Raw genomic sequence first — 22,283 nt, 5'->3', positions numbered from 1 at the left:
AACAAAAACCAAAATATACCTAGAACATTTACAATAAAGACTTGTTTCATGTGTTTCAAGGTAATTATCTCTGAAACAACATATTTCTATTAGAGAGCAAATATAACATTCTCAATAGTAACACTGCATCATTTATCCATTTGCTGTGCATCATTTAAAACTACAGTAGACATAGATGATCTTAAACTATTTGGAAAAAAGCAAATATCAACTATGTTTAACCAACAAAAAATAAGAGAAAAACAACTGGTATAGTAATCAGCTCAAAAGTTAGCTTACATGCATGAATTTAAATAAAAACTTAAAAACAAAATAAATAAAAATTCATAATTAAAGGATAAAATAAAAGCTTACATGCATCCATTTTTTCCTATTTACTAGGATGGGCCTAAAAGGAGGAAAGGAGGTACTGAAAGGACAAAAACCATGTTCAAATATCCTGGCAATTTCATATGCTCCATGGACTTTTAACTTCACTACAAGAATTGATGGCTGACTTTTGTTCCTTCCAACTCAGGCAAACGATCGCTCATTTCAGAGCATTAAAAAGTTCCTCACACATTTTATATCATACAAACACAAATATATTTTTAAACTGCATCCAGGCTCTGCAGAGTCAGCCAGTGAGAAGAGCCAGGATTTAAAATCCCAGCTTTGCACAGAACATACTCTCTCATACTTATATCGTTTCTTCATAGTGCCAAGTATATTTTCTGGCACATAGGAACAGTCAATAAGTTGAGTTAAATGAAATCTGGATTCTGTGTTTACTTGCTAGGTTTGTATATGACTGTGCATTTGTTTTTCTGTGTTTCTGGGCATCATATTTGTTTCTGTTAAACAACAGTGTTCTGGTATGTTAGACTGTGTGCAACATCTAATGTACATCAATTTCATAGATTATTACTAAATACCAATCTTAAGGTGATGGTGAGAGATAGTTACAGAGAACCTTATTATAGTGAGGTAAAGTAGGTAAATCTGTCATGTCACAGATTATTTGGGGGTCTCAAGTGTTAAGACCATAAAACAAGATTCAAATGTCATCTAAGTCAATCTCTGCTCCATCCTCCTGCTAAAATTATTTCATAAATACGAATCAAATTTTTATGTGCTCAGAAAGACATTTGTAACTTATTATTTCATGCATTCCATGGATAATTATTGATCACTTATGAAAGTAAAAACACATTAGAAAGGTAAAAGCACAAATACGAGTACAAATATAATTGTTAAGTGCAGAGATCGTTATTTATGTTATAATGATTACTTTCAAATCCACTCATAGCAGAATTTATTAAGATTTAAAAAGTGACAAGTGACCCCAATTTTTGTTCGGTCAACATTCAACAGACATTTTAGTGCCAAATTAATCTACACACTGTGCCCAGAATATGCCCTGAATTTTTTTTGCCACTGAGACTTTGCTTATGTCAGGTAAGGAAACTCTCCTCTATCCCCTACTATGACTGTCATCACTAATTGGTCATGGCACCCATTACTGGTGACCCTGGACATGCCTGAGAATTTTTCTCATCAGTCGCACAGGAAACATCCAAATTCTAACAGAGTTAGCATATAAGAAAAACGTCTAATATTTATATTTTCATAGTTCTTAATAATATGGGATAGTGAGTAATGTGCCAGCTAGACAATACTCTATGTCTAATGGTTTTGCATTAGATTTCGAAATACTCTCTATATGGCCATTACTTATGCTGATTGTCCATAAAAACTAAGGGCATAATATTTCCTGACGGCATAAATCAGGAAATTATTGTCTGAAGCTCGGAAGCATGGCCCAGGGTAGATATGTATAGCTATAAGCCAACAGCATAGAGGTGAAAGAAATAGCACAGAAATTTAGGGGAATTCTTTTAATGGTTAAGGAAAATGAATAAGGATTTGGAAAACAGTTTTATAGAGGAACCAATTAGCATATTTTGAAAAGTGTCTATGAATAAAAAATAAAAAAGTACCAAAACTCTAATAGTTTATTTCACATATCATTTTTTTTAAATGTATGTTTGAGCTGAAGACTTTGCACTTGTGGAAATTTTACTTCTGTATGCAGATACTTTTGTGTCCAAGGATGTGTAATTGAGAGAGAAGTAGCTAGAAAGTACAGGTGACACTTGAACAACATGGCTCTGAACTTTGAAGGTCCACTTACACATGGATTTTCTTTGATAAAAACAGTAGAGTATCTTAAATGCATTTTTTCTTCCTTATGATTTTCTTAAAAACATTTTCTTTTCTCTAGCTTACTTTATTATAAGAATATAGTATATAATACATACAACATACAAAATATGTGTTCACGGACTGTCCATGTGTTCATAGACTGCTCATGTTACTGGTAAGGCCTTCAGTCAACAGTAGGCTATTAGTAGTAGTTAAGTTTTAGAGGAGTCAAAAGTTATATGCAGATATTCAACTGTGCATGAGGGGGGCATCGGCACCCCTAAACCCCACATGGGGTTCAATGGTCAACTGTATTATGAATGATGTAAGTTCCCAAGATGAATTGGACCTTTAACTCTACAGTAAAAAGAAAAAAAATAAAATAAATCTTTATTCAGCATCTGTGATCTACAAAGCAATGTTCTAGATATTGTTATAAACCTGTGGGGGAGAATTCAGCTCAAGTCTGAGGTTCTTGGAAGAGAGAACTTTTGTCAGCAGGCATATTGAGGCACTTTAAACACAAGTCTACAGGTAGAGCATTATAGATCCATGGATTTCTTTTTTTCCTTATTTGGCTCCTAGAGATACTATAAATAAACAGAAATACAATGCAAGCTACGCCTAGCTCATCAGTAAAACCAATTCCTCTTAACTAAAATACAGATGAACAGGAATTATAGGTCCAATTAAAATGTATCTTGGATTGAAAGTGAAAACAAAACAAAACATTTGTTTCCAATATTCCAGATTCCACTAGCAGGTCACAACTTGCAAGCATGGTATGTGTGGCATTTGGCTGATGTTTAAGTCTGGCCTGAGGTGCAGGGAAAGGACAGCTAGTGCTGTTGGCCAATCCACTGATCTTTTCTGCAGGAAGATAAGAGAACTTATTTATTTTGTGGCTCAAGGCTCAAATCTTTGGTAGAAGCATAAAGTTCTTTTACTGGGATACCTGATCAGGAACATTAATTTTCTGCTGAATCTTTTCTAATATTCTCCCAGAAGAACTTCATATATCAAAATTCAGACTTGTTTCTCAGAACATGTTCTATTATGTTTGGCTCTAGCTTTTTATTTTAGCTAAAAGGGTTTGCCTGATTTTTAAAAGTTACTTCTAGCTGTTTGAACTTAAACATGTTTTTACTAGAGTAGTCCAATTTTGGTGTCATGTCTTCCATTTTATTGGGTAATTATTCAGCATATTTTCATTTATCTCTTGCCAGTAGGGATCAAAATGTGGTAAAGCAAGGGAGACAGTTGATGCATGGTATGAAAAAATAATACTGTTTATGTCTACACATATGGTGTCTACCACAGAGTAGGGGCCCCTTCCTTGCTCCATTGTAACAGTCAGATTATCTCCTTACACATCTTTCTCCATTTCCCTCTCCCTCTTCATGAATATTCTGTTCAGGAAGAGGCATTACAGAGGGATTGTAAGACTTTCCCTCCTATTTATCTGATTTGGGATAAACATGCATCATCTAAATTATCTCACTGCAAACCAAAATTTCAAAATGTCATCTCAGACCTTCTTACCTTAATACTAAGCAACATCTGAATTTGCATGACATTATATTTATCAGAACTTCATAACTGAATTACAACTTTTGACTATAGTTTTCTTCTTTTTACAAATGATGATGACCAGAAATCCTGTAACCATAGCTAATCAGATGGCATCCTCCAAGGCAAAAAGTGAATTTCAATTCCTGGCCATATTAATCTTCAATCAGCTTTTCACAAGGTAGTTCTCTCTGCACCTAGGTCTTGTGAGAAAACACTTATTGCATACTTTCCTAGATCAACACAAAGTAGTTTTGGTCAGGCTAACATCATGAAGAGTCAATTAAAAAGCTCAACATCAAATCAGCCATTCAGTAGGTTTTTACATAAAACCTCCCTCTATGCTCCATTATGATCTAAGAATCCACCAGTAATTTGATTTCTATCTTTTTAAAAAATGTTTATTTATTTATTCTGTGAGAAAGAGAGAGAGAATATGCACAGGTGGGGATGGGGGCAGGGTGGGAATGCCAAGCAGGGCTTGAACTCACCAACTTTGAGATCATGATCAAGGGCTGGATGCTTAGTCCACTAAGCCACTCAGGTGCCCCTATTTTCTATCTTTAGACCCTCCAGGTTGAAATTTTTAGCATGTGATTAAAAATTATCCTCTTTGGAAAGAAAATCCTTGCAAATCAACTTTATGGTTATATATAAGGCAAAAGAGAAAAAAAGGGGAGAAAAAAGAACTTAACTGAAGAAAATTCTCATCTCATGAGATTTAGATTATCTTTATGAATGGTGTTGTTTTGTTCCTCATAAGCTCTTCCCTTCTTCTGAGTCTCTGATCCAAGACACCACATACTTTACTTTCATTATGATCAATTGGTCAGTTAACTTGGGCCTCCACTCATCCCTGCCAGTTAAGAAATCAGTAACTTTAAAAGGTTACAACTTTAAATTCCCCAAAGGAAGCAGCTGTGTCTTCTTTACTCCAGTTGTTCTCCAGAATACTAGTACTAATGGTTATTATCCATGGAACCTTACTTCTTAGCACAAAATAAAACCGGGCTTTTGCAATAAATAGTTTATCACCTATATTGAAGATTATTGAAATTCTATCTATGTTTCTCTCGATACATGTCTATTAAGCAATACTGAAAACCATCACTTTAGCTACTTTGTCTGGAACATTATTTTACATGGTTTGTTTTTTTACCTCACTTGAAAATTCTAACTCAAGGTCAGTAATATTCCAGGATGATAACAGTAGAGATAGGCTCAAGATACATTCTTCCAGATCAGTGGTTCTTAAAATTTGATGTGAGAAGCAAAAATGCAGTCATCATGGTTCCCATCTCCAGAGATGATTTGTTTTAGGTGAATGCTAAGAATATGCATTTTTAATAAGTGACTGAGTTGATCCTAATTCTGGTGGCCTTTGGTCCACAGTAAGAAACATCACTCAAAATTTGCTCAACTCTACATATGAATCTTGTTATGTGGAATTTATATACATTTTGATCATGTCATTTTTATTTCCTATGGAAATGCCTTTATCTTCTCATAATATTATGTACTTTGCATAAAAAGGCCAAATCAAAAATAGTTCTAAATATTTTGTGAAAATATTGGTGCAGACACTGTTCACTAGGTTGGTAAATAACCAGCTTACAAGGATCCACATGACTGGATTATCTTAGACTCTACCTCTACTAAAAAAATAAAAACAAAAACAAAAAACCTCATCAGGAAGTAAGATACTTTCTTTTCTTGGATAAACAGAGCTGTGAAACATGCTACACTTTCCCTCTTTTCTTTGGCTGCCAGGAAATTCAGAGCTGATTTTATGCTCACTAATGCTTTATTTAACATAATTGTTTTTCCCCATCATTTCCGCTTCATCTTTAATACTTGGCACTTATTTAATCTTTTGGTTCATTTGACAGTAAATTGTTGCATACCTTCTCTGAAAATTGGCAGATATAAAATTAATAAAGGAATGATTAAGCATATAATTTAATTATTATTATTTTTTTTAGTTTTAATTTTTATTTTTGAGACAGAGAGAGACAGAGCATGAACGGGGGAGGGGCAGAGAGAGAGGGAGACACAGAATCCGAAGCAGGCTCCAGGCTCTGAGCCATCAGCCCAGAGCCCGATGCGGGGCTCGAACTCACGGACCGCGAGATCATGACCTGAGCTGAAGTCGGACGCTTAACTGACTGAGCCACCCAGGTGCCCCAAGCATATAATTTTAAAACAAGTTTGCCAGAGATGTAAAATTTTTATCATTTGGTAACCCAAACTCATTAACTATTGAATTTTCAACAGCAACAAAAAGTTTTATAGGATGACTCAGAATTCCAGTTTCTAAATAGGAAATACCTCTTCACTTAAGGTGTATGTTCAATCAGTATCTCTTCATTTTCAAAAATCTTCTCCTGCCTAATTGTCCATTGAGTGATCCACTAGGAACTTTTTTCCCTTCTATTCTTAGTTTCCTCCCTCTCTTCCTTCCTTCTTTCCTTCCTTCCTTCCAAGCTGTACATACTTAATGACTACAATTTGAGGAGTTTGGGGATAATTATACACCCATGAAACTATCACCACCATCAAGGCCACAGACATATCCATCACCTCCCAAAGTTTCTTCCTACTCCCTTACTACTTTGTCTTATGCAAAAAGAAAGAAAAAGTACTACATTTAATATTATTATCATATATTTAATAATAACAATGTAATAGTAATCCTTCATATAGCACCTATGTAGAAGGTACTGTTCTAACAAGTTTGCATATTTACATTTAATTTCCACTGACGTCCTATGAGATAGGTATTGCTAATCTATTTTTAAAAATAGGGAATCTCAATCTACTTAAACAGAATTTAAGTAATTTAACCAATATCATGGAGCTGGTATTTAAATCCAGGCCATTTCTAATATATTACCATCTATATTTAAGACCTTCTTGCATGAATCATCAAAAGGGTTATTGTAGGAGAAAAGATCTAATTTTAAGTAACATCTGGTAAGATTTTTATATAGAAAATATATGAAGGGAAAGGCCTCAAATGTCACCAAAGAGTCTTTTTTCAACAGAAGTTCTGTAGGCTATTGGAAAGAAAAAAAATACAAAAAGTTACAAAATGAAGTATAAAATTGTTGTTCCCCCACTTCATAAAAGTATTATCACCAATAGTTCATTTTGTGTCCTCCCAGAAAAATAAAAAGAAAGAGTACGTGTGTATCAACTTGTGTACATGTATGTAATATTTATTTACATATTCATACATTTTGTAATCACGTATGTGTTTGTGCCTTTAAAAAGTATATCTAAGTATATATTATACATTAACACATATTTTAGTAATATTTAAAATAACAAATATAGATCCAGTAACTGGACGCTGTCTAATTGTGGAAAATAATGAAGAGTCAGAAGTAAAATAATGTGAATTATGTAAAGTGACTTTTTAGTTTATTCAATGTTTGGCTTCAAATAGTATATTTCAGAACACATTGCTAAAATTTTCTACCTGACTAAAAAACAACTCTCTTTAATTTTGAAATAAAATAATCTTACTTTTCATTTAGGTGATTATGAAGGTATTTGGGCCCTTCACATGAAAATAATGAAGTTCTCTTTGAAATCAATAGGCACTTTAGTTTTTACTGCTCTAAAACCATGCCAATCCTGAATAAATAAAGTGTCTTTTTCCATAGAGAAGAGTTTATAGCCATTTTGTAAATTACATTCTTTTCTTTTTTATGAGAATATTTACTATTATCTTCTGACATTGTCTATCAACTTCATGTAATTTTTAAAGCCAAAAGCACAAATACTATATTTTTTAAAAAGAAATGGGTCAACATATATACACTGTAAGTTATCTATGCATTTTCAAAACACTTGCCTTCTATTGCAAACAAAAAAATGCAAGGTCATCCATGAAGAACTGGAAATAATATTCATTTTAATTTCCATAATTAAGAATTTCCTGAAATGGAGGTAATTTCCTCTTGACATTTATTCATACATCCTGTTTCACAGTAATGTATCTCCTTCTAAATGTCTATGAGATGCCTTGAAATTAGCACAATTTTTCCTAACTGCAGTAATATTGTGATAAATTAGACAATATCAATGGAGAGATGTGAATAGTTTCTTGATTGTACACACTTGTAGACAGTTATATGTAACATTTTATAAGATACTATAAAGTGTCAGAAAACCAACTGAATATCAATTTCAATCCTCATTCTTAATTTCAGATGAATGAGTAAGCCACGCTTTGCAAGATATTTTCAGGTTTGATGTTTTCATAATATTGGCCTTGAGTTCAAACACAAAGTTGAAGTTAACCAAATTTTTTCACATTGTGAAAATATAAATGCAGTGTTGACCAAAGTAAATCTTTTTGGGTTGAAAGAAAAAGAAAAATCCAACTACAAACCATGGAGTTAAATACAGTGCAAGTTAGGATTGCTACAATTATATTACCTTCTCATTTCAAAGAGATCAAGGTAAAAATAGTGCCAATATAAAAACCATTCTTAATTTCTTCACAGTAACTTCTATCTAACCATATGCACTTCTTCTTCCCATTACATCCCACTGCCTCATAGAAATCATCTTTTTTGAAATTCTCTGTATTTATTTGTAGCTCATGGAAGTGTCAACTGATGCAGCAACTTTGGGAAAACTGGCTATATCTCCGAAGTTGAACATTCACACCTATGACCCACCAATTTCATTCCAGGTTATATATGTAAGAGAAACATTTGCACATGCCAACAATTTGCATATAAGCACTCTTCAAAAAAAATCTAGAACCAACTTGCAAGTCATCATCAAGAGAGTGGCTGAATAAACTGTAGAATAATCACATAATGGAATGAGATATTATGTAGCAGCCAAAAAATAAATTACAATGCATAGAAACCTTGATGATGTATTATATGAAAGAGCCCAAAAGGCTGTGTACACCATGATATGCTTTCATAAGGTTAACAAAATCTCCCAATTAAAAGTATCATTTTAAGAATGATGAGTATAGGATACAGGATGATGGTTATCTTCAGCAGAGAAAGACAGCGGGACACAACGGAAAAAGAGGTGCTAATGGTTAGCAACCACTGTAAGTTAATACCAATGATATAGCTTTAGTTTGAGGATAAGTTCACTTGTCCATATTACATTACCAAAATTTATTAAATAAAATGATAGAGGACTATGAATGATAGAAGTGTATTATGAAAAAGGATAATAATTAATTAAATTCTATGTATGTGGAATTAAACAAAAGCAACTTGGTTTACCTCTTTAAGCTCCTAGTATCAAAGGCTTAGCCCTTTTAAATACACTCTATTGAAATGTAAGGTATTCTCTTATGATTTATCAATTAGGCTTCATCTTGAAGATTTCTCCTAAAGTACTGGAGGTATCTGCTTATTACCTAATTTTTTCAGAATATTAACTTGTTCAAAAATTCAAAGGAATTAAAGAAGGAATTGTTTTCCCTATAGTAATTCCAGGGATATAAAAATGACATATAAATGTATATAAAAATAACATTTTATATGTTTTTCATATTGGAAATGTATTATTGAAGCAAGCTTGAGACAATCTCCTCAAAATATATTCTTGATTACGTGTTTAAATGAAAAATATTTTAAGGTATTCTTTCATTTGAACCTTAACATGTCTTTTCATTTAATGAAGAAAACATAACATGATCTTTTGGGATCAAATTAGGAACACATCTGATATTCCAAAATTTGAATTCCAATTTTTCAGACAAATGATTTGACACTGATTTCACACCCTGCTTTCAACACCGCTGATAATAAAATTAACAAATCATAACTTTAGATAATTGTCTAAAACTCAGAGTTGAGGGGCACCTAGGTGGCTCAGTTGGTTGTGTCTGACTCTTGATCTGGGTTCGGATCATGAACTCATGGCTCGTTAGTTTGAGCCCTACATCAAGCCCTGCACTGACAGCATGGAGCCTGCTTGGGATTCTCTTTCGCTTTCTCTCTCTGTCCCTCACTGACTTGTGTGTCCTCTCTTTCAAAACAAACAAATAAACATTTTAAATAAATAAATAATAAAATAAAATTCAGAGTTGAAACTTCAATTTAATAAGTAGTTCTCTTTAGTTTGAACAAGATTTAATAAGTAGCAGATGACCTAGGGAAAAATGACAGGATAAGATTGTATGAATTTATTAATCTGCATTACTAGCTCAAAGTCTCCATTAGACAATAAGTTGTATGTATATAATTTATTGTGTAATGGGGATATATATATATATATATAACTTTATATAATTTATTGTCTAATGGGGATATATATATATATATATACACACACACACATATATATATGAAATGAGGACTACGACCTAGTTATATATACGTATATGTGCACTAGTTTTACTACTTTATTTTGTTTAATGATGAAAATAGGTTATACAATAAAGAAAGAAATATGGAGAAAAAAGAATTCCAGTGAATTGTGCTCTAAAGAGCATTAGACTTCAAAAGATCCCCCAGAAATCAAGCTTTCGTTTTTCCGCTAACTAGCTCTGTGATTTTGTTTCCTAGCATTTTCCAAGCATAAATTGATAAGTTTCCACAAGATGATTTCTAAAGATCCTTGCAAATCAAAATTCCATGATTTTAATACCTTTAGACTGAAACAAAAAATCAAATATTAGTGAAATCCATAAGATACATTCTTTTCTGATCCAGTAGTGTCCAATGTGCATTACTAAGTTGATCTAAGTTAAGAAGAATACAAATACATGTGTTTGCTTTTCATTCCCAAACACCAATTTGGGAAGAATTGGAAACAAAAGTTCCACAGTGTGATCTAAAACAATATGCATAAGGATTTTCCTTTTCCAAAATGTGTTAGAATGGTGTAGGGTTATATAGTTCCAACTTCCACAATGAGATGAAAACAAACTAGCTCCCCATTCAAAAAAAAAAATCTAGTAGTTTGACAATGTAATTGTCATTATCAACTTCACGTGCAAAGAACAGGGAATACCAGGACTTTTTCTTTTGTTATGACCCTCATGAATCCCAGCTTACAACCATCCGAAGTCAAGTCTCCAGATAGAAGTACTGATCGGGATACAGAATGATGTGTAGGACAGATGTTTTAATGGAAGCAGAATGCCACGGTGAGATGGCATGCTGAGTGCCCTTAGAGTCAGGTACTATTTCCATAAGTTGCTTGTCTAGGAAACACACTTTTTTTTTTTTTAATTTTTATGTTGGCAATCTAATTCTTGTTCTTCCAAACCCAAGTTCTCTCCATGATTATGTTTTATCTCCAGCGTGGTGATTCTTACCAAAGCACTGAAACTCTATAAGTTTCATTATGTATACACATCTGCTACATGCATGGTTCCAATTTGATTTGGGCTTAAAAATACATATCCTCTGGCAATTTTTAAGACGTGTAAACTATTTTTTCTTTCAAACTCACAACAAAACCCCTGAACATGGACACATGTACCTACTGCAAAGTGAGAAAAAAGAAATGGAAATATTCTTGTAGTATCAATGCAGATATGATATTCTTGAAAATTAACATTAGAACTGATAATTGTAAGCCGGAAAATCTATATTCAAAATAAATAATAATCCCTAGTCACTTCCTAGATAGCTCCACATCTATTGAGAAACACTTTTGTCCTTTCAGCTCAAGTGTGGAATTCATTTTCTCATTTGAACTAGTTTTATTTTTGTCTGTTGGGAATACTTTAATCATGCATTCTTATAAAATACTTCATTTTTTCTGGAAAATCTCATGAGTAACTGGATATAAATTTTAACTTAAGGTAAGTATAATGAATCTAACTAAGGATGAGGATTTATACATGTGAAGAAATTAATGTTAAAATGACCACTTAAAAAAAATGTTAAATGTTTCGGAGCTTGTGCACATTTTAATACAAAAATCATATCCTATCTTTACCATACTCATAGTTCTCTAATGTGTCCCCGTTATGTCTTAAATAAAACCAGAAGTCTTTACTATGGTCTACAATGTCCTGAGCTATCTTGTCCCTACTACTTTTCAGACAGCCTTTGCTACCAAGCCCCTCCCTCCCTTTGTTTTAATTACCATGGCCTTAGGTGGAATACAACAAGTCTCCTCCCTCCTTGAGGTCTTTTTACCTATTTCCTCTCTTCACCAAAAGCTCTTTATCCAGATATTCACAGAACTCACTCCATCCTTCCAGTTAGCCATTCCCTTTACAAAGGTCTTTGTCTCTTATCCAGAACAATACATTTCTTAACCCATGCTTATTTTATTTGTAGCACCCACCAGTACTTGGTGTGGTTTTCTTTCTGCCTTTGTCACTAGAAAACACAATTCTTAAGGTTAGGAAATTGGCAGTTATGTTTACTGCTGTGGCCAGTGACAAGTAGTAAGTGATCAACAAAAGTCTATTAAATTGAAACCAATTCTATGAGTCATATTTTGATTTCCTGAGAGTATATGCTACTGGTAAAACTTTGGGTTTCCAAAAGCACTATTATTGTTATTCTTAAAAGCAAAGGGAATGAGGAAGATGGCAGAATCATGCCCACATGAGAGCAAAAAGACAAGACCTTTCACTTTTTAGAACAAAACCTTCCCATTCTATTTGACATTATTTCAACAGTCATCCTACTCTTTCAATGTTATTTTTTCTCATTAGTAACTTCTGATAATTCACTGCCTATTCTCCCCACACTTTTTATAATTCAGATCTTCTTTACATAACAGACATGTCAAAATTCCCAATGCAAAATGCAGCCCACCATGCCAGAATGTGGATCCACATATATGTGTACATTTTACATACCTGCCTTTTAACCGCTTCAAATAGGAACTTCTCTCTGATAGACTACAATTATTGTGTATTGTGTATGTCATTTATAAATAACACTTCACTATTTTTAAACATTTCCATTTTATGCATTAATGAGTGGGCTTAGATAAAGAAAAAAAAGGGCCAGCTCATGTTTACTGGGGGAACCGAGGTTGAAAGAGAAGGCAGTAAGTACATTTCTGTGCTGATTCATTTGCATTATAAGATATCTCCATATGCTTCCCAGAGGATTTTCAATTTACCAGCCTTCACCAGAAAGCACACTGATTAAGGAAATAACCATCGACAGCCATTAATTCTAACTTTTGAAGAAAATCAGTTACAGATCAAAGAGTGGAAGAGTCTCATAGCCCTCCCAAGTCCAAAAAGAAAAATAAAAAAGGCAGATTATAGTACAAAGACAAAATGTTCAAATAATAAATTCCAGTTTTCCCTAACATTGAACAAAGCGAAAGATTACATTAGTAGATGATGGCTGATGTCGAGATGGCACTGTTCCAAAACGAAGGAGCTCTCCATGGTGTGCAGGTATTGCCTCACACCACGATTTTGCAAAGCCTTAATGTAGATTTTTCTACATTTAGACACTGCACTAATAGGTAATAAGTCCCCAAAGGTATTGGCCCATACTAAAAGCCTTTCAATCTGGTTAGGAAGGCAAGAAGTAGAACTGTAACATATATAAAATAACATTACTAATGTCAAATGTAACTCCAACTATAGATGGTATAGGCATGGGAGGTCGAGAAGGCTTCATGGAGAAAATCACTGTAAGACTGGTTCTCAAAGGAGAAAACTAAAGGGTAAAAATTCCAATGGCATCTACTGAAGCAAGAAGCAGTGTCAATGTGCACAGAAATGTAGAGATGCTATTGCAGTACTGGGTTTCTTTTCAATACCACACAATATCCCACATTGCCAAAACTAGCTGCTGAAGCCAGTGGTAGAACAACGGTGATACACACACACACACACACACACACACACACACACACACACACATATGTAATCAGAAAACAGTATAAGACATATGGAGAATGGGGGGGGAGTAAAATCATTATTATAGCTCTGAAGGATAAATAATACTTCCTTCTCAGTGAATATTCTTTTTACCATTCCTGCTCTTTCAATGAAATAGAAGTTAAATTGTATAGTTTTAACAACTCTCAGGCCAACTCTTTTTAGGTAATTCAAGCAAAATTATTGATTTATTTTCTTCTTTATTAGGCCAGGTAAAATACTTACCACCATATAGTTTGCTTCCAAATGGCCTAAGAGTTCACTGAACAGGAACACATGGTTTTGTTATGTCAACTGGGCACCATCATGCTAAAAACCCAGTACTATGTAAATAAATGCAGGACTAACAGCGATGCTGAGAAATGTACTGTGAGTCACAGAGAGCAGAACCAGGAGAGAAATAAAGAGAAAGTTTATTCCTTTTCTTACTCTGTAGTATCAGCAGTAATCTCCAGGTAGCTATTATTACATATTCCTAGATAATGTTTTATGGTCTTGAGAGAAAAAAAAAAAGAGTGAAAAATGAAATAAAAAAAATGCTGCTGCTAATTGTGTAACTATCAGTAAGCCCCCAAAAGTCTTACATGTAGAAAATGATGGACTGTGAATGAGTAACAGCTAAGTTTCTTTCCACCAGAAGTTTAGAAATTAGGTAATAAGACATTTGAAGTTCATTAACTCATTTTCAAAGATGAGTATTGGGGACATGACATCAGAATTAAATGAAGTAACTCTACAAATAAGACCAAGCTAGTCTGTAGTCTAAAGGGAAATCCTGAAAGGATAAAAAGTATCCGTATCATAACAGACCCACTGAACATTAGAACACAATCCCACTCTAGTATGCTGTGCTGATAGAACACATATTATCTCTTCCCGACATACCTCTGTTTGGCAACCAAGTAAATACTTGTAAAAAAGAAAAGGAAAAATGCTAGGTAAATACACGCGTTTAAAAGATACATCTGCATGTCATGTCAAATACTGTCTATATTTAAATGATGACTAAAACAAAAATAAAGACAGTTAAAGTTTGGTGACCTTAATGCTAAAAGAAGAATACATATTACATGTCTACATTTCTTTAAAAGTTCATTTTCAACTCCCAACAATTAACACACTCTATAAAGAATTTAATAAAAATATATATCATGGTATGCTAAAATAAAAATGGATGTTACCCATAGTATGGCTCTTTCATTTGAAAGAGAAATATTTGGTACTTCCCACATTGTAAAGATATTTGATTAACATGCTAGCAATATTTTGGGCAGAAGCTGGTGCAGGGGAAAATAATTCTACCCATTTTTAGTAATAACTGCGTAAATGAAAAGTTTCTATTTATTTAAATGATTCTGCAAGATATACTCCCAACATTCCCCAAATCTATGTAGTCAGGATAGTGATGGCTAGCAGGAAAATATTTAAAAGCTCCTTCTTCTTTTTAATCATGTATACTTAACCACATATATGTGTTATGTAAGGTATATGTTCTATATTATATGATATATAAAATGTAATACTTTTAATATATTTATATATTGTATTTGACATATATAACACATTTGTATGTACATAAAATATAACATATGTGGCATATTTCTATATATAATCCCTCTCCAATCATGCCACTCCAAAAAGAGGATACACAGATACTGACACAGTGTTAGGAAAACTGCAGTGAAAAAAACTATTTTGCTTCTTTGTTTCACAAAACAGCAATTCAGTAAACCTATTAAAATTGAAATATTATAGTGCTAGTTTTTTTAGAGTTATAAATGGACAACTACACTAAGTTTTCTGGGAGCACAGATGTAATTCTACCATATTTGTCTCTGATGACAGCACCTTTCTTGTTTTCCTAGATTGGTTCAGAAATCAGAATATAATTTATGTAGTTAAAATCATAAAGTTGCATGTTAAACAAAAACTTTACAGAAATGCCATGTAGTAGCTTTCTTTCCCAAGTGAAAACTTTGATAAAAGCAACTTTGTTTTAAAATTAAAGAAGTGGTGGACCACAGAAATTAAGAAATAAGAAACTTCTCAAGTTCTTAAGTTGTATGTCATGAGTAATACAATGTTTTTTATTTTTTTTTGTATTAAATGTATTTATTATTTGAGAGAGAGCGAGGGAGAGAACCCGTGCACGAGCGAGGGAGAGAACCCGTGCACACGCAGGGGGAGGGCAGAAGGAGAGAGGAGAAAGAGAATCCCAAGCAGCCCTCCCCCAACGCGGGGCTGGATTTCACTGAGATCATACCCTGAGCTAAAATCAAGTCACACGCTTAACTGACTGAGCCACCCAGGTGCCCCACAATCTGTTTAAAAACAAGGGTCTAAGTGGTTAGTGATCGTGACCAAAAACGCAGGTGTTGCTACCATACAAGCTCCTCAGATTATTTAATGTGCCACCTGGTACCACTTCTAACTCACAAGTCATGAACCGGAGGTTCAATAAATGGTAAACTGATGCTGGACCTTGTTAAATATTGTTTTTACAAAATCCTTTTTGATCACTGATAAACATTTGAAAATTTCCTAAACTTGGTACCATTTGAGTACTACCACCTGGAAGAAACACCACTACTGGATGCTACCTGCCAAGGGTCATTAGGACAAAAGAGGAGTTCCAGGTTCTTTTTCTCCCAAGGCTGTTTAAGGCAGCAATTAGAGTTTGTGTTATGGAAAGGAGGGAGGTGGGGGGAGTAAAAGGGCACTGAGGGCCAGTGAAGGCCTATGAATATGCTCCGAAGGAAAAGATGAAGTGAAAAAACAGATACACTTGACCACTCAATCTAAACACTTTTCTAAAAATTCTTTCTGATACTCTTTCTTTCACTGATTTTTTTAAATTGTGCTTTTAATGTTTCTTACTTTAATAGGAAATGGGTAGGCTTAAAATTATACTTCAAAGCATTAATTTTAGCAGCAAATAATTGGTTATATAAAAGCATGGTTAAGTTATGGTATAGTGATATATTTGAGATTTCAGGGAGCATAAGAATGATTCGATGAACACACAACAGTTCTAAGACAGACCCACTCATTTCTTCAGCCCAAAACCGAACTGAAATTGTTTCAAAGGACCCGAGAAGTAGATAATTCTGTCAGTCCTGAATTAAAAAGGTCTTGCCTTTACTTCTCATGTAGATAATGTTTATATGAGCTAGGTTTTCGATAACCACTGTTTAGGATTCTGTTTTCACTTCTATTATCATTAATTGATGAATATTAGCTCCATCAAAAATAATAGCCAAGTAAAAAGAGTTTAGAAAATGTACGGGGAAATTCTTGGTCATCTATCAGACACAGCTTGATCTTAACTCAGACTATTGCATATTTTCCAGAAAGTTTATACCTAACACTTCAGCCTGTAAGTATAAAACTAGAGTGAAAAAATAAATTCAGACAATGGCTTTTGCTGAATATTTTCTGTTCTTAAATAAAGCTGTTGAATCACAGTGCAACCAAAGACACCAAACAGGCAGGATTTAAAACAAAATCTATTTCTCCAGGAAAATAAAATACGTTATAAATATGTTTTGATGAGAAACTGAAGACATCTTTCTAAGAAGCTTTCTATATCATAAAGCATATACTTTCTTAAATGTTCATATACATTTTTCAATACATGGATTGTATTTTGATTGCATCCGCATTTCTACATCTTAAAAGTATGACTGCTATATTTCATCAGGATCATTAACTTAATTTCTTGAAAATTAAAATTTTCAACTTCAGTGAAACTTAAGTCTTAAAAGTAACTTCCATTTTGCTTCCAAGTTTTGAGAAAGTATATATAATTAATTCTTCTAATCTACTTACATACAGAACATATAAACTAATAAATCCATGTCCTAGATTTGACTCGGGCATTATGATTCAATTTCCTAAATGATTTCAAAAATATGCTTATAAGTATTTTATTTATATAATAAAGAAAATGTAATTAATGGTTAAAACTTCCTCTTTTTTTCCCCTGAATTTAATAAAAATAAACTTCAAAAAAAAGTCATTTCAGGAAACAAATTTTAAAATAATAGTAACTTCTCAGGTCTAGACCTTATAGCCAGATGAAATTAGCATCTCATCAATATTCATTATAATACCGATATTCAACCATATAGACAGTATATGTATTAAAATGATTCACTGATACTTCATGAAAAACACTACCATAGACACCAAGTTTTATATATATATGCATATATATGTATATATGTGTATATATATATATGCATATATATGTATATATATGTGTATGTGTATATATATATATATATATGTAACCTTTTAATGTTTCTTTAATTTCCTCTTAAAACAGAATTCTCTTTTTATTCATATACATTTCTGATTTGACATCCTGATAGTGATTTGCACTATCCAATTGTCCTTAACAAAGATTTCAAATGATAAAAAGACAATAAGCCCCCAAACCACACACATATATATATAATTCTCTTTGATAAGAAATAAGCACCTTCACTGCTAAGGTATTCTGTTATCACCTTCAAAATTTGTCACAAAACTACCAACACGATAAAAAGGACATAGAAGCAGTAGGATATGGATTTTCACGGATTCATTTTTCTAGTGCACCAGCAGGTCTTAAAAAATATGTGAGACAAATCAAAATCATACTATGGTATTTTAGCTTAATATAAATTCTTAATTAACTTCGCCAGAAATTCTTCACATATAAGATATTCCATTAGTTGGCCATATGACAACATGAGACTTTCTGCTGAACACAATATGGCTAATAAAATTAAGTTGACTTTAACCACATGGTCATTTAAAGAAGACAATTAGATTAGCCAGACACAAAACTTAAAAAAGCAGCCTTGGGAATAACTTTTTTCCTACAGCCATTACCAAAGCCTTATTGAACTGATTAACTATGCAAGAAAAGCAGCAAAGAAAAGCTGAAGAAAGGGCACTAACATCACTACTTGGCTTACCTAAGAACTCATAAAAGTAAAAGACTCTAACCATTTTATTTTATTAGGTCCTATAATATATAAATTCTGCTACTTTTCTGCAGCTTGATTAACATTAATCATTTCATACTTTTGCTTTTTTGTACCATCTAAAGAAACCTTAATTCTAGCTTCATATTTATTTAAAAAAAAACCACATTAATTTGGAATATGCCCATTGGGTTGCAAAACACCATTATCCCCAAATAAAAGAACACACAGAAGAATTCTAGAAGGAAATTACAATGCACAAAATTCTATAATACGATCAGCCCCTGATGACCATCAATCTCACCAGATAGTGTTCTACCTTCTAAGTATATTTAATGGTCATAGGCCCATTGCCTGATGGGATCTGTAGTTTCTAAAAACTGTGTGAGTGATAGTTACTGACTTTTCTCTAAAACTATGAACTTATAGTGTAAGATATGTTGCAAATATCATTCTACTTCATTTTGTAGGGTTGATCAGTTTCAGCCCTGATATTCTAAAACCGCATAACCTATCATCCAAAATGAAAATGCATGTATATGAATATGTATATATATATTACAAAATCCTTGGGTAATGATACGTATAATCTGTGTTTTACAATGTTGTAAAATAAGAATTATGGTTCTTAGAAGGAAAATGCATGCCAAAAGTATCTATTTATATGAAAATAATACTTCAAATATACATGAAAACTTTTCATTTGAATACACTGGAACTCTCTCTAGGCACTTCAATATATATTATGCATATTCATACCTTTACTGGGCACCAATTTTGTGTTTTTCACTGTCATATCTTTATGTATTGATATATATATTATCCTTCCCTATATTCAGGAATTCTAAAATTTCTTTGTGTATTTATCACCTTCAGGCATCCATACTCAACACCGGGCCAGCAAATCCCTAAATGACTTCAATCTCTGTATCATACCCATTTCGTGGATAGAGTTACTCAGAGCCACTTGGATAATGCTTTCCTAAACCCACTTAGAAAAGAGAAAAAAGCATTTCCTCTGAACTGTAGAACCTTATTGGGTCCACGATCACCTCACAGATATCCAACCTCCACCCCATTTCCCTTGACGGCACCTACCCTAGTGTTGTCATGGTGACGATGGTATACCAGAAGGCAGCAGGGATGCTGGTGAACTTGCTGGCCGAAGACCCCTTCTCTGCGTAGAACATGACTGTAGCAAAAATGATGATAGCCATGGTGAGCGAGAAGAGCAAGAAGCCCAACTCTGAGGCACAGCTCTTCAGCGTGTACCCCAGGATGCGCAGGCCTTGAGAGTGGCGGGAAAACTTAAAGATCCGGAAGACCCGGAAGACCCGGAGCGTGACAAAGGCTCCACTGACATCCTCATTGTCTGTCATCACCAGCCCAATGTAGTAAGGCAGGATGGCCACCACGTCGATGATGCTCATGACACTGCGCACAAAACGGTAACGACTGGGTGCCGCGGCCAGGCGAAGCAAGTACTCAACTGTGAAGATCATGACGCAGGCTGTATCCAAGCAAAAGAAGGCCACCGCATACCGCTCCCCGCAAGGCAGTTCTTTAATGTGCCCGGGACTAGAGCCGCAGGGCACTGTCTCTACCACGTTAGCGATGACTGAGACGGCAATGAAGAAGCCTGTCACGTAGTAGAACACCAGGGCCATTGTGCTGGTGTGGGGGTTCTCAAACGCCCGCCACACCCTCTGCCGGGCGGTCATAGTGGGCAGCGTGCTCTCTCCCGTGTTGTCGGTATCGGCGTCGTCCTGCAGACGCTCCGCGTTCTCCCGCCTGCGATCCTTGTACTCCTCGTAACAGCAGTCCCCGATAATCTCCGGGATGAGGCCAAAGAAGGCCAGTTCCTCATCATACGCAGAGATGCACTCATGGCGAGGGTAGTGCAGCTTCCCGGTGCGGTAGAAATTCAAGATATGGCGGAAGATATCTGGGTCACGGTCAAAAAAGTACTGCTGAGTTTCCGGGTGGTAGAAAAAGTCCCTCTCCGAACTGCCCAGCAGAGTGTCCGGGTAGCGTTCCAGGGTGTCCTGCCACGTCTGGAAACGAGTGCCACTCACATTGAGCACAATCAGGGCATCTTGGGTCCTTTTTCTCTCCTGCCTTGGGGGAGCCGGCATGGGCCCCGAGGCCACGGGCATCCAGCCAATGGCTGCTGCCCTAGCAAAGGGCAGCCACGCGGCCACACCCGCCGCCATGGTTCCTCGAAGCGGAGGCACGAAGGGCGATCAGGCTTCTACAGCGGGTCACAGTCGCCACACTCACTCGCTTCCTGCCGTCGAACCCAATACTGAGAGCTGCGGTCTGGAGGTATCACTCCTACTCCAAGGCGGGGCTCCTGGTGAAGTCACAGTTCTCGGAAAGGTAAGTTTCCCTCCAACGCAGGGATTTGTAAGAAGAAAAAATGTGTGTATATATACAACGTCCTTACAATCACACCCAGCAGAACCTCACCAGATCTCTTCCAGCAGCTGGGCCAGGCCACTCCTGGCACGAATAAGTACACAGGTGACTTTAGGCGCAGCAATTTCTTCAGACAGGTGTCTGATTTCTCCCCTGACACAGTCCGGATAATGTAGGGCCAGTACGCGTCGTGTAGGACAGAGAAAACGAGGGACAGTCACTCAGTGGTGTTCTTCTGATGAATTCGAGAACCCTACCACCTTCCCTTGCAGCTCTTCCAAACCTCCCCTTTCCAAGTGGCCCTTCCCGCCAAAGGAGTCTCAGAAAGGCGACCTGTTGTTGTAGCTTCCGAGATGCGGTCACAGCCGCTGCCCCATATCTCTTTGGGAGTCCGGTGGCCGCCTCCACTCCTCGGGCCGTATTTGCAGAGATGGAGGTGCTGTGGCGGTGGGCACGGTGGGGGGCGTGAAGACAGATCCGCCTTCCCCTCGTCTGCAAGCACCCCTTGTATCTGCCAAAAGCGTTCGCCCAATGGTCCCTTCACTCTCTTTTCAAGTTCAGCCCAGGTGCAGTGTGACAGTCACAGAAGCCGGGAGCTGGCAGCCGCCGCCGCCGCGGCGGCAGCAGCAGCAGCAGCAGCACCTGCCTCCGCGCAGAACGCGCCTCGCTCGCGGTACATACCTGGCAAAGTGCGCGCCGGGGCTGAGTTGCATAGAGACTTTCTCCTCGCCGTGCACCCGGAAAGGGAAAAGCCGAGAAAGCAGCTCCCGAGCAGCCGAATCCGATGCGCCCAGAGGGCATAAATAAAGCTCAAGCGAGCTCTTCTTCCCCTTCCCCCATTCCTCTGTGCTTCCCTCCTCCTTTTCACCTTCCAAAAGCCAGGCGCAGGCGAGCCGAGCAGCAGCAACAAGTTCAAAAGGTGCGGGGGAGGCGAGAACGGAGGGGACTCGCTCCTGCCAACTTACTGCGCCGCCGCGGTCGCCGGGGCCCGAGCGGGGCGGTGCGGGGCTGCGAGGCTGCGGGGCTGCGAGGCGGCCGGGCGGGCGGCGGCGGCGGCGGCGGCGGCGCGGCGGGGCCGGAGCCGGGGCCGGGGCCGGGGCCGGGGCCGGCGAGGGCAGTCGCCGGAGCGCAGAGGCAGGAGGCGCTCGGCAGCGCGGGGGCGCGGGAGGGCGGCTGGCTGCTTCCCCGCCAGTGGGTGGTCCTGCATCTCCCCCAGCTCCCCGCGCCGCTCTGCTCGTGCGATCAATAAATAAGGAGAAAATAAATAAATAACCGCG

General features: G+C 36.3%; 1 protein-coding gene across 1 annotated transcript in view; it reads right to left on the bottom strand.

Moving 5' to 3' along the window:
- KCND2 (potassium voltage-gated channel subfamily D member 2) overlaps positions 1-21,810 on the bottom strand; it is a 488,971-nt gene extending 467,161 nt beyond the window's left edge. The window contains exon 1 of the mRNA XM_011280521.3: positions 19,687-21,810. Within this exon, the coding sequence (XP_011278823.1) occupies positions 19,687-20,801 (1,115 nt within the window). The 5' untranslated portion in view covers positions 20,802-21,810. The remainder of the gene's footprint in view (positions 1-19,686) is intronic.
- Positions 21,811-22,283: the final 473 nt, after the last annotated feature.

Source organism: Felis catus, chromosome A2 (genome assembly GCF_018350175.1).
Source record: "Felis catus isolate Fca126 chromosome A2, F.catus_Fca126_mat1.0, whole genome shotgun sequence".
In the NCBI taxonomy this organism is placed as follows: Eukaryota; Metazoa; Chordata; class Mammalia; order Carnivora; family Felidae; genus Felis; species Felis catus.
This window is presented reverse-complemented; position numbering and strand designations above follow the sequence as displayed.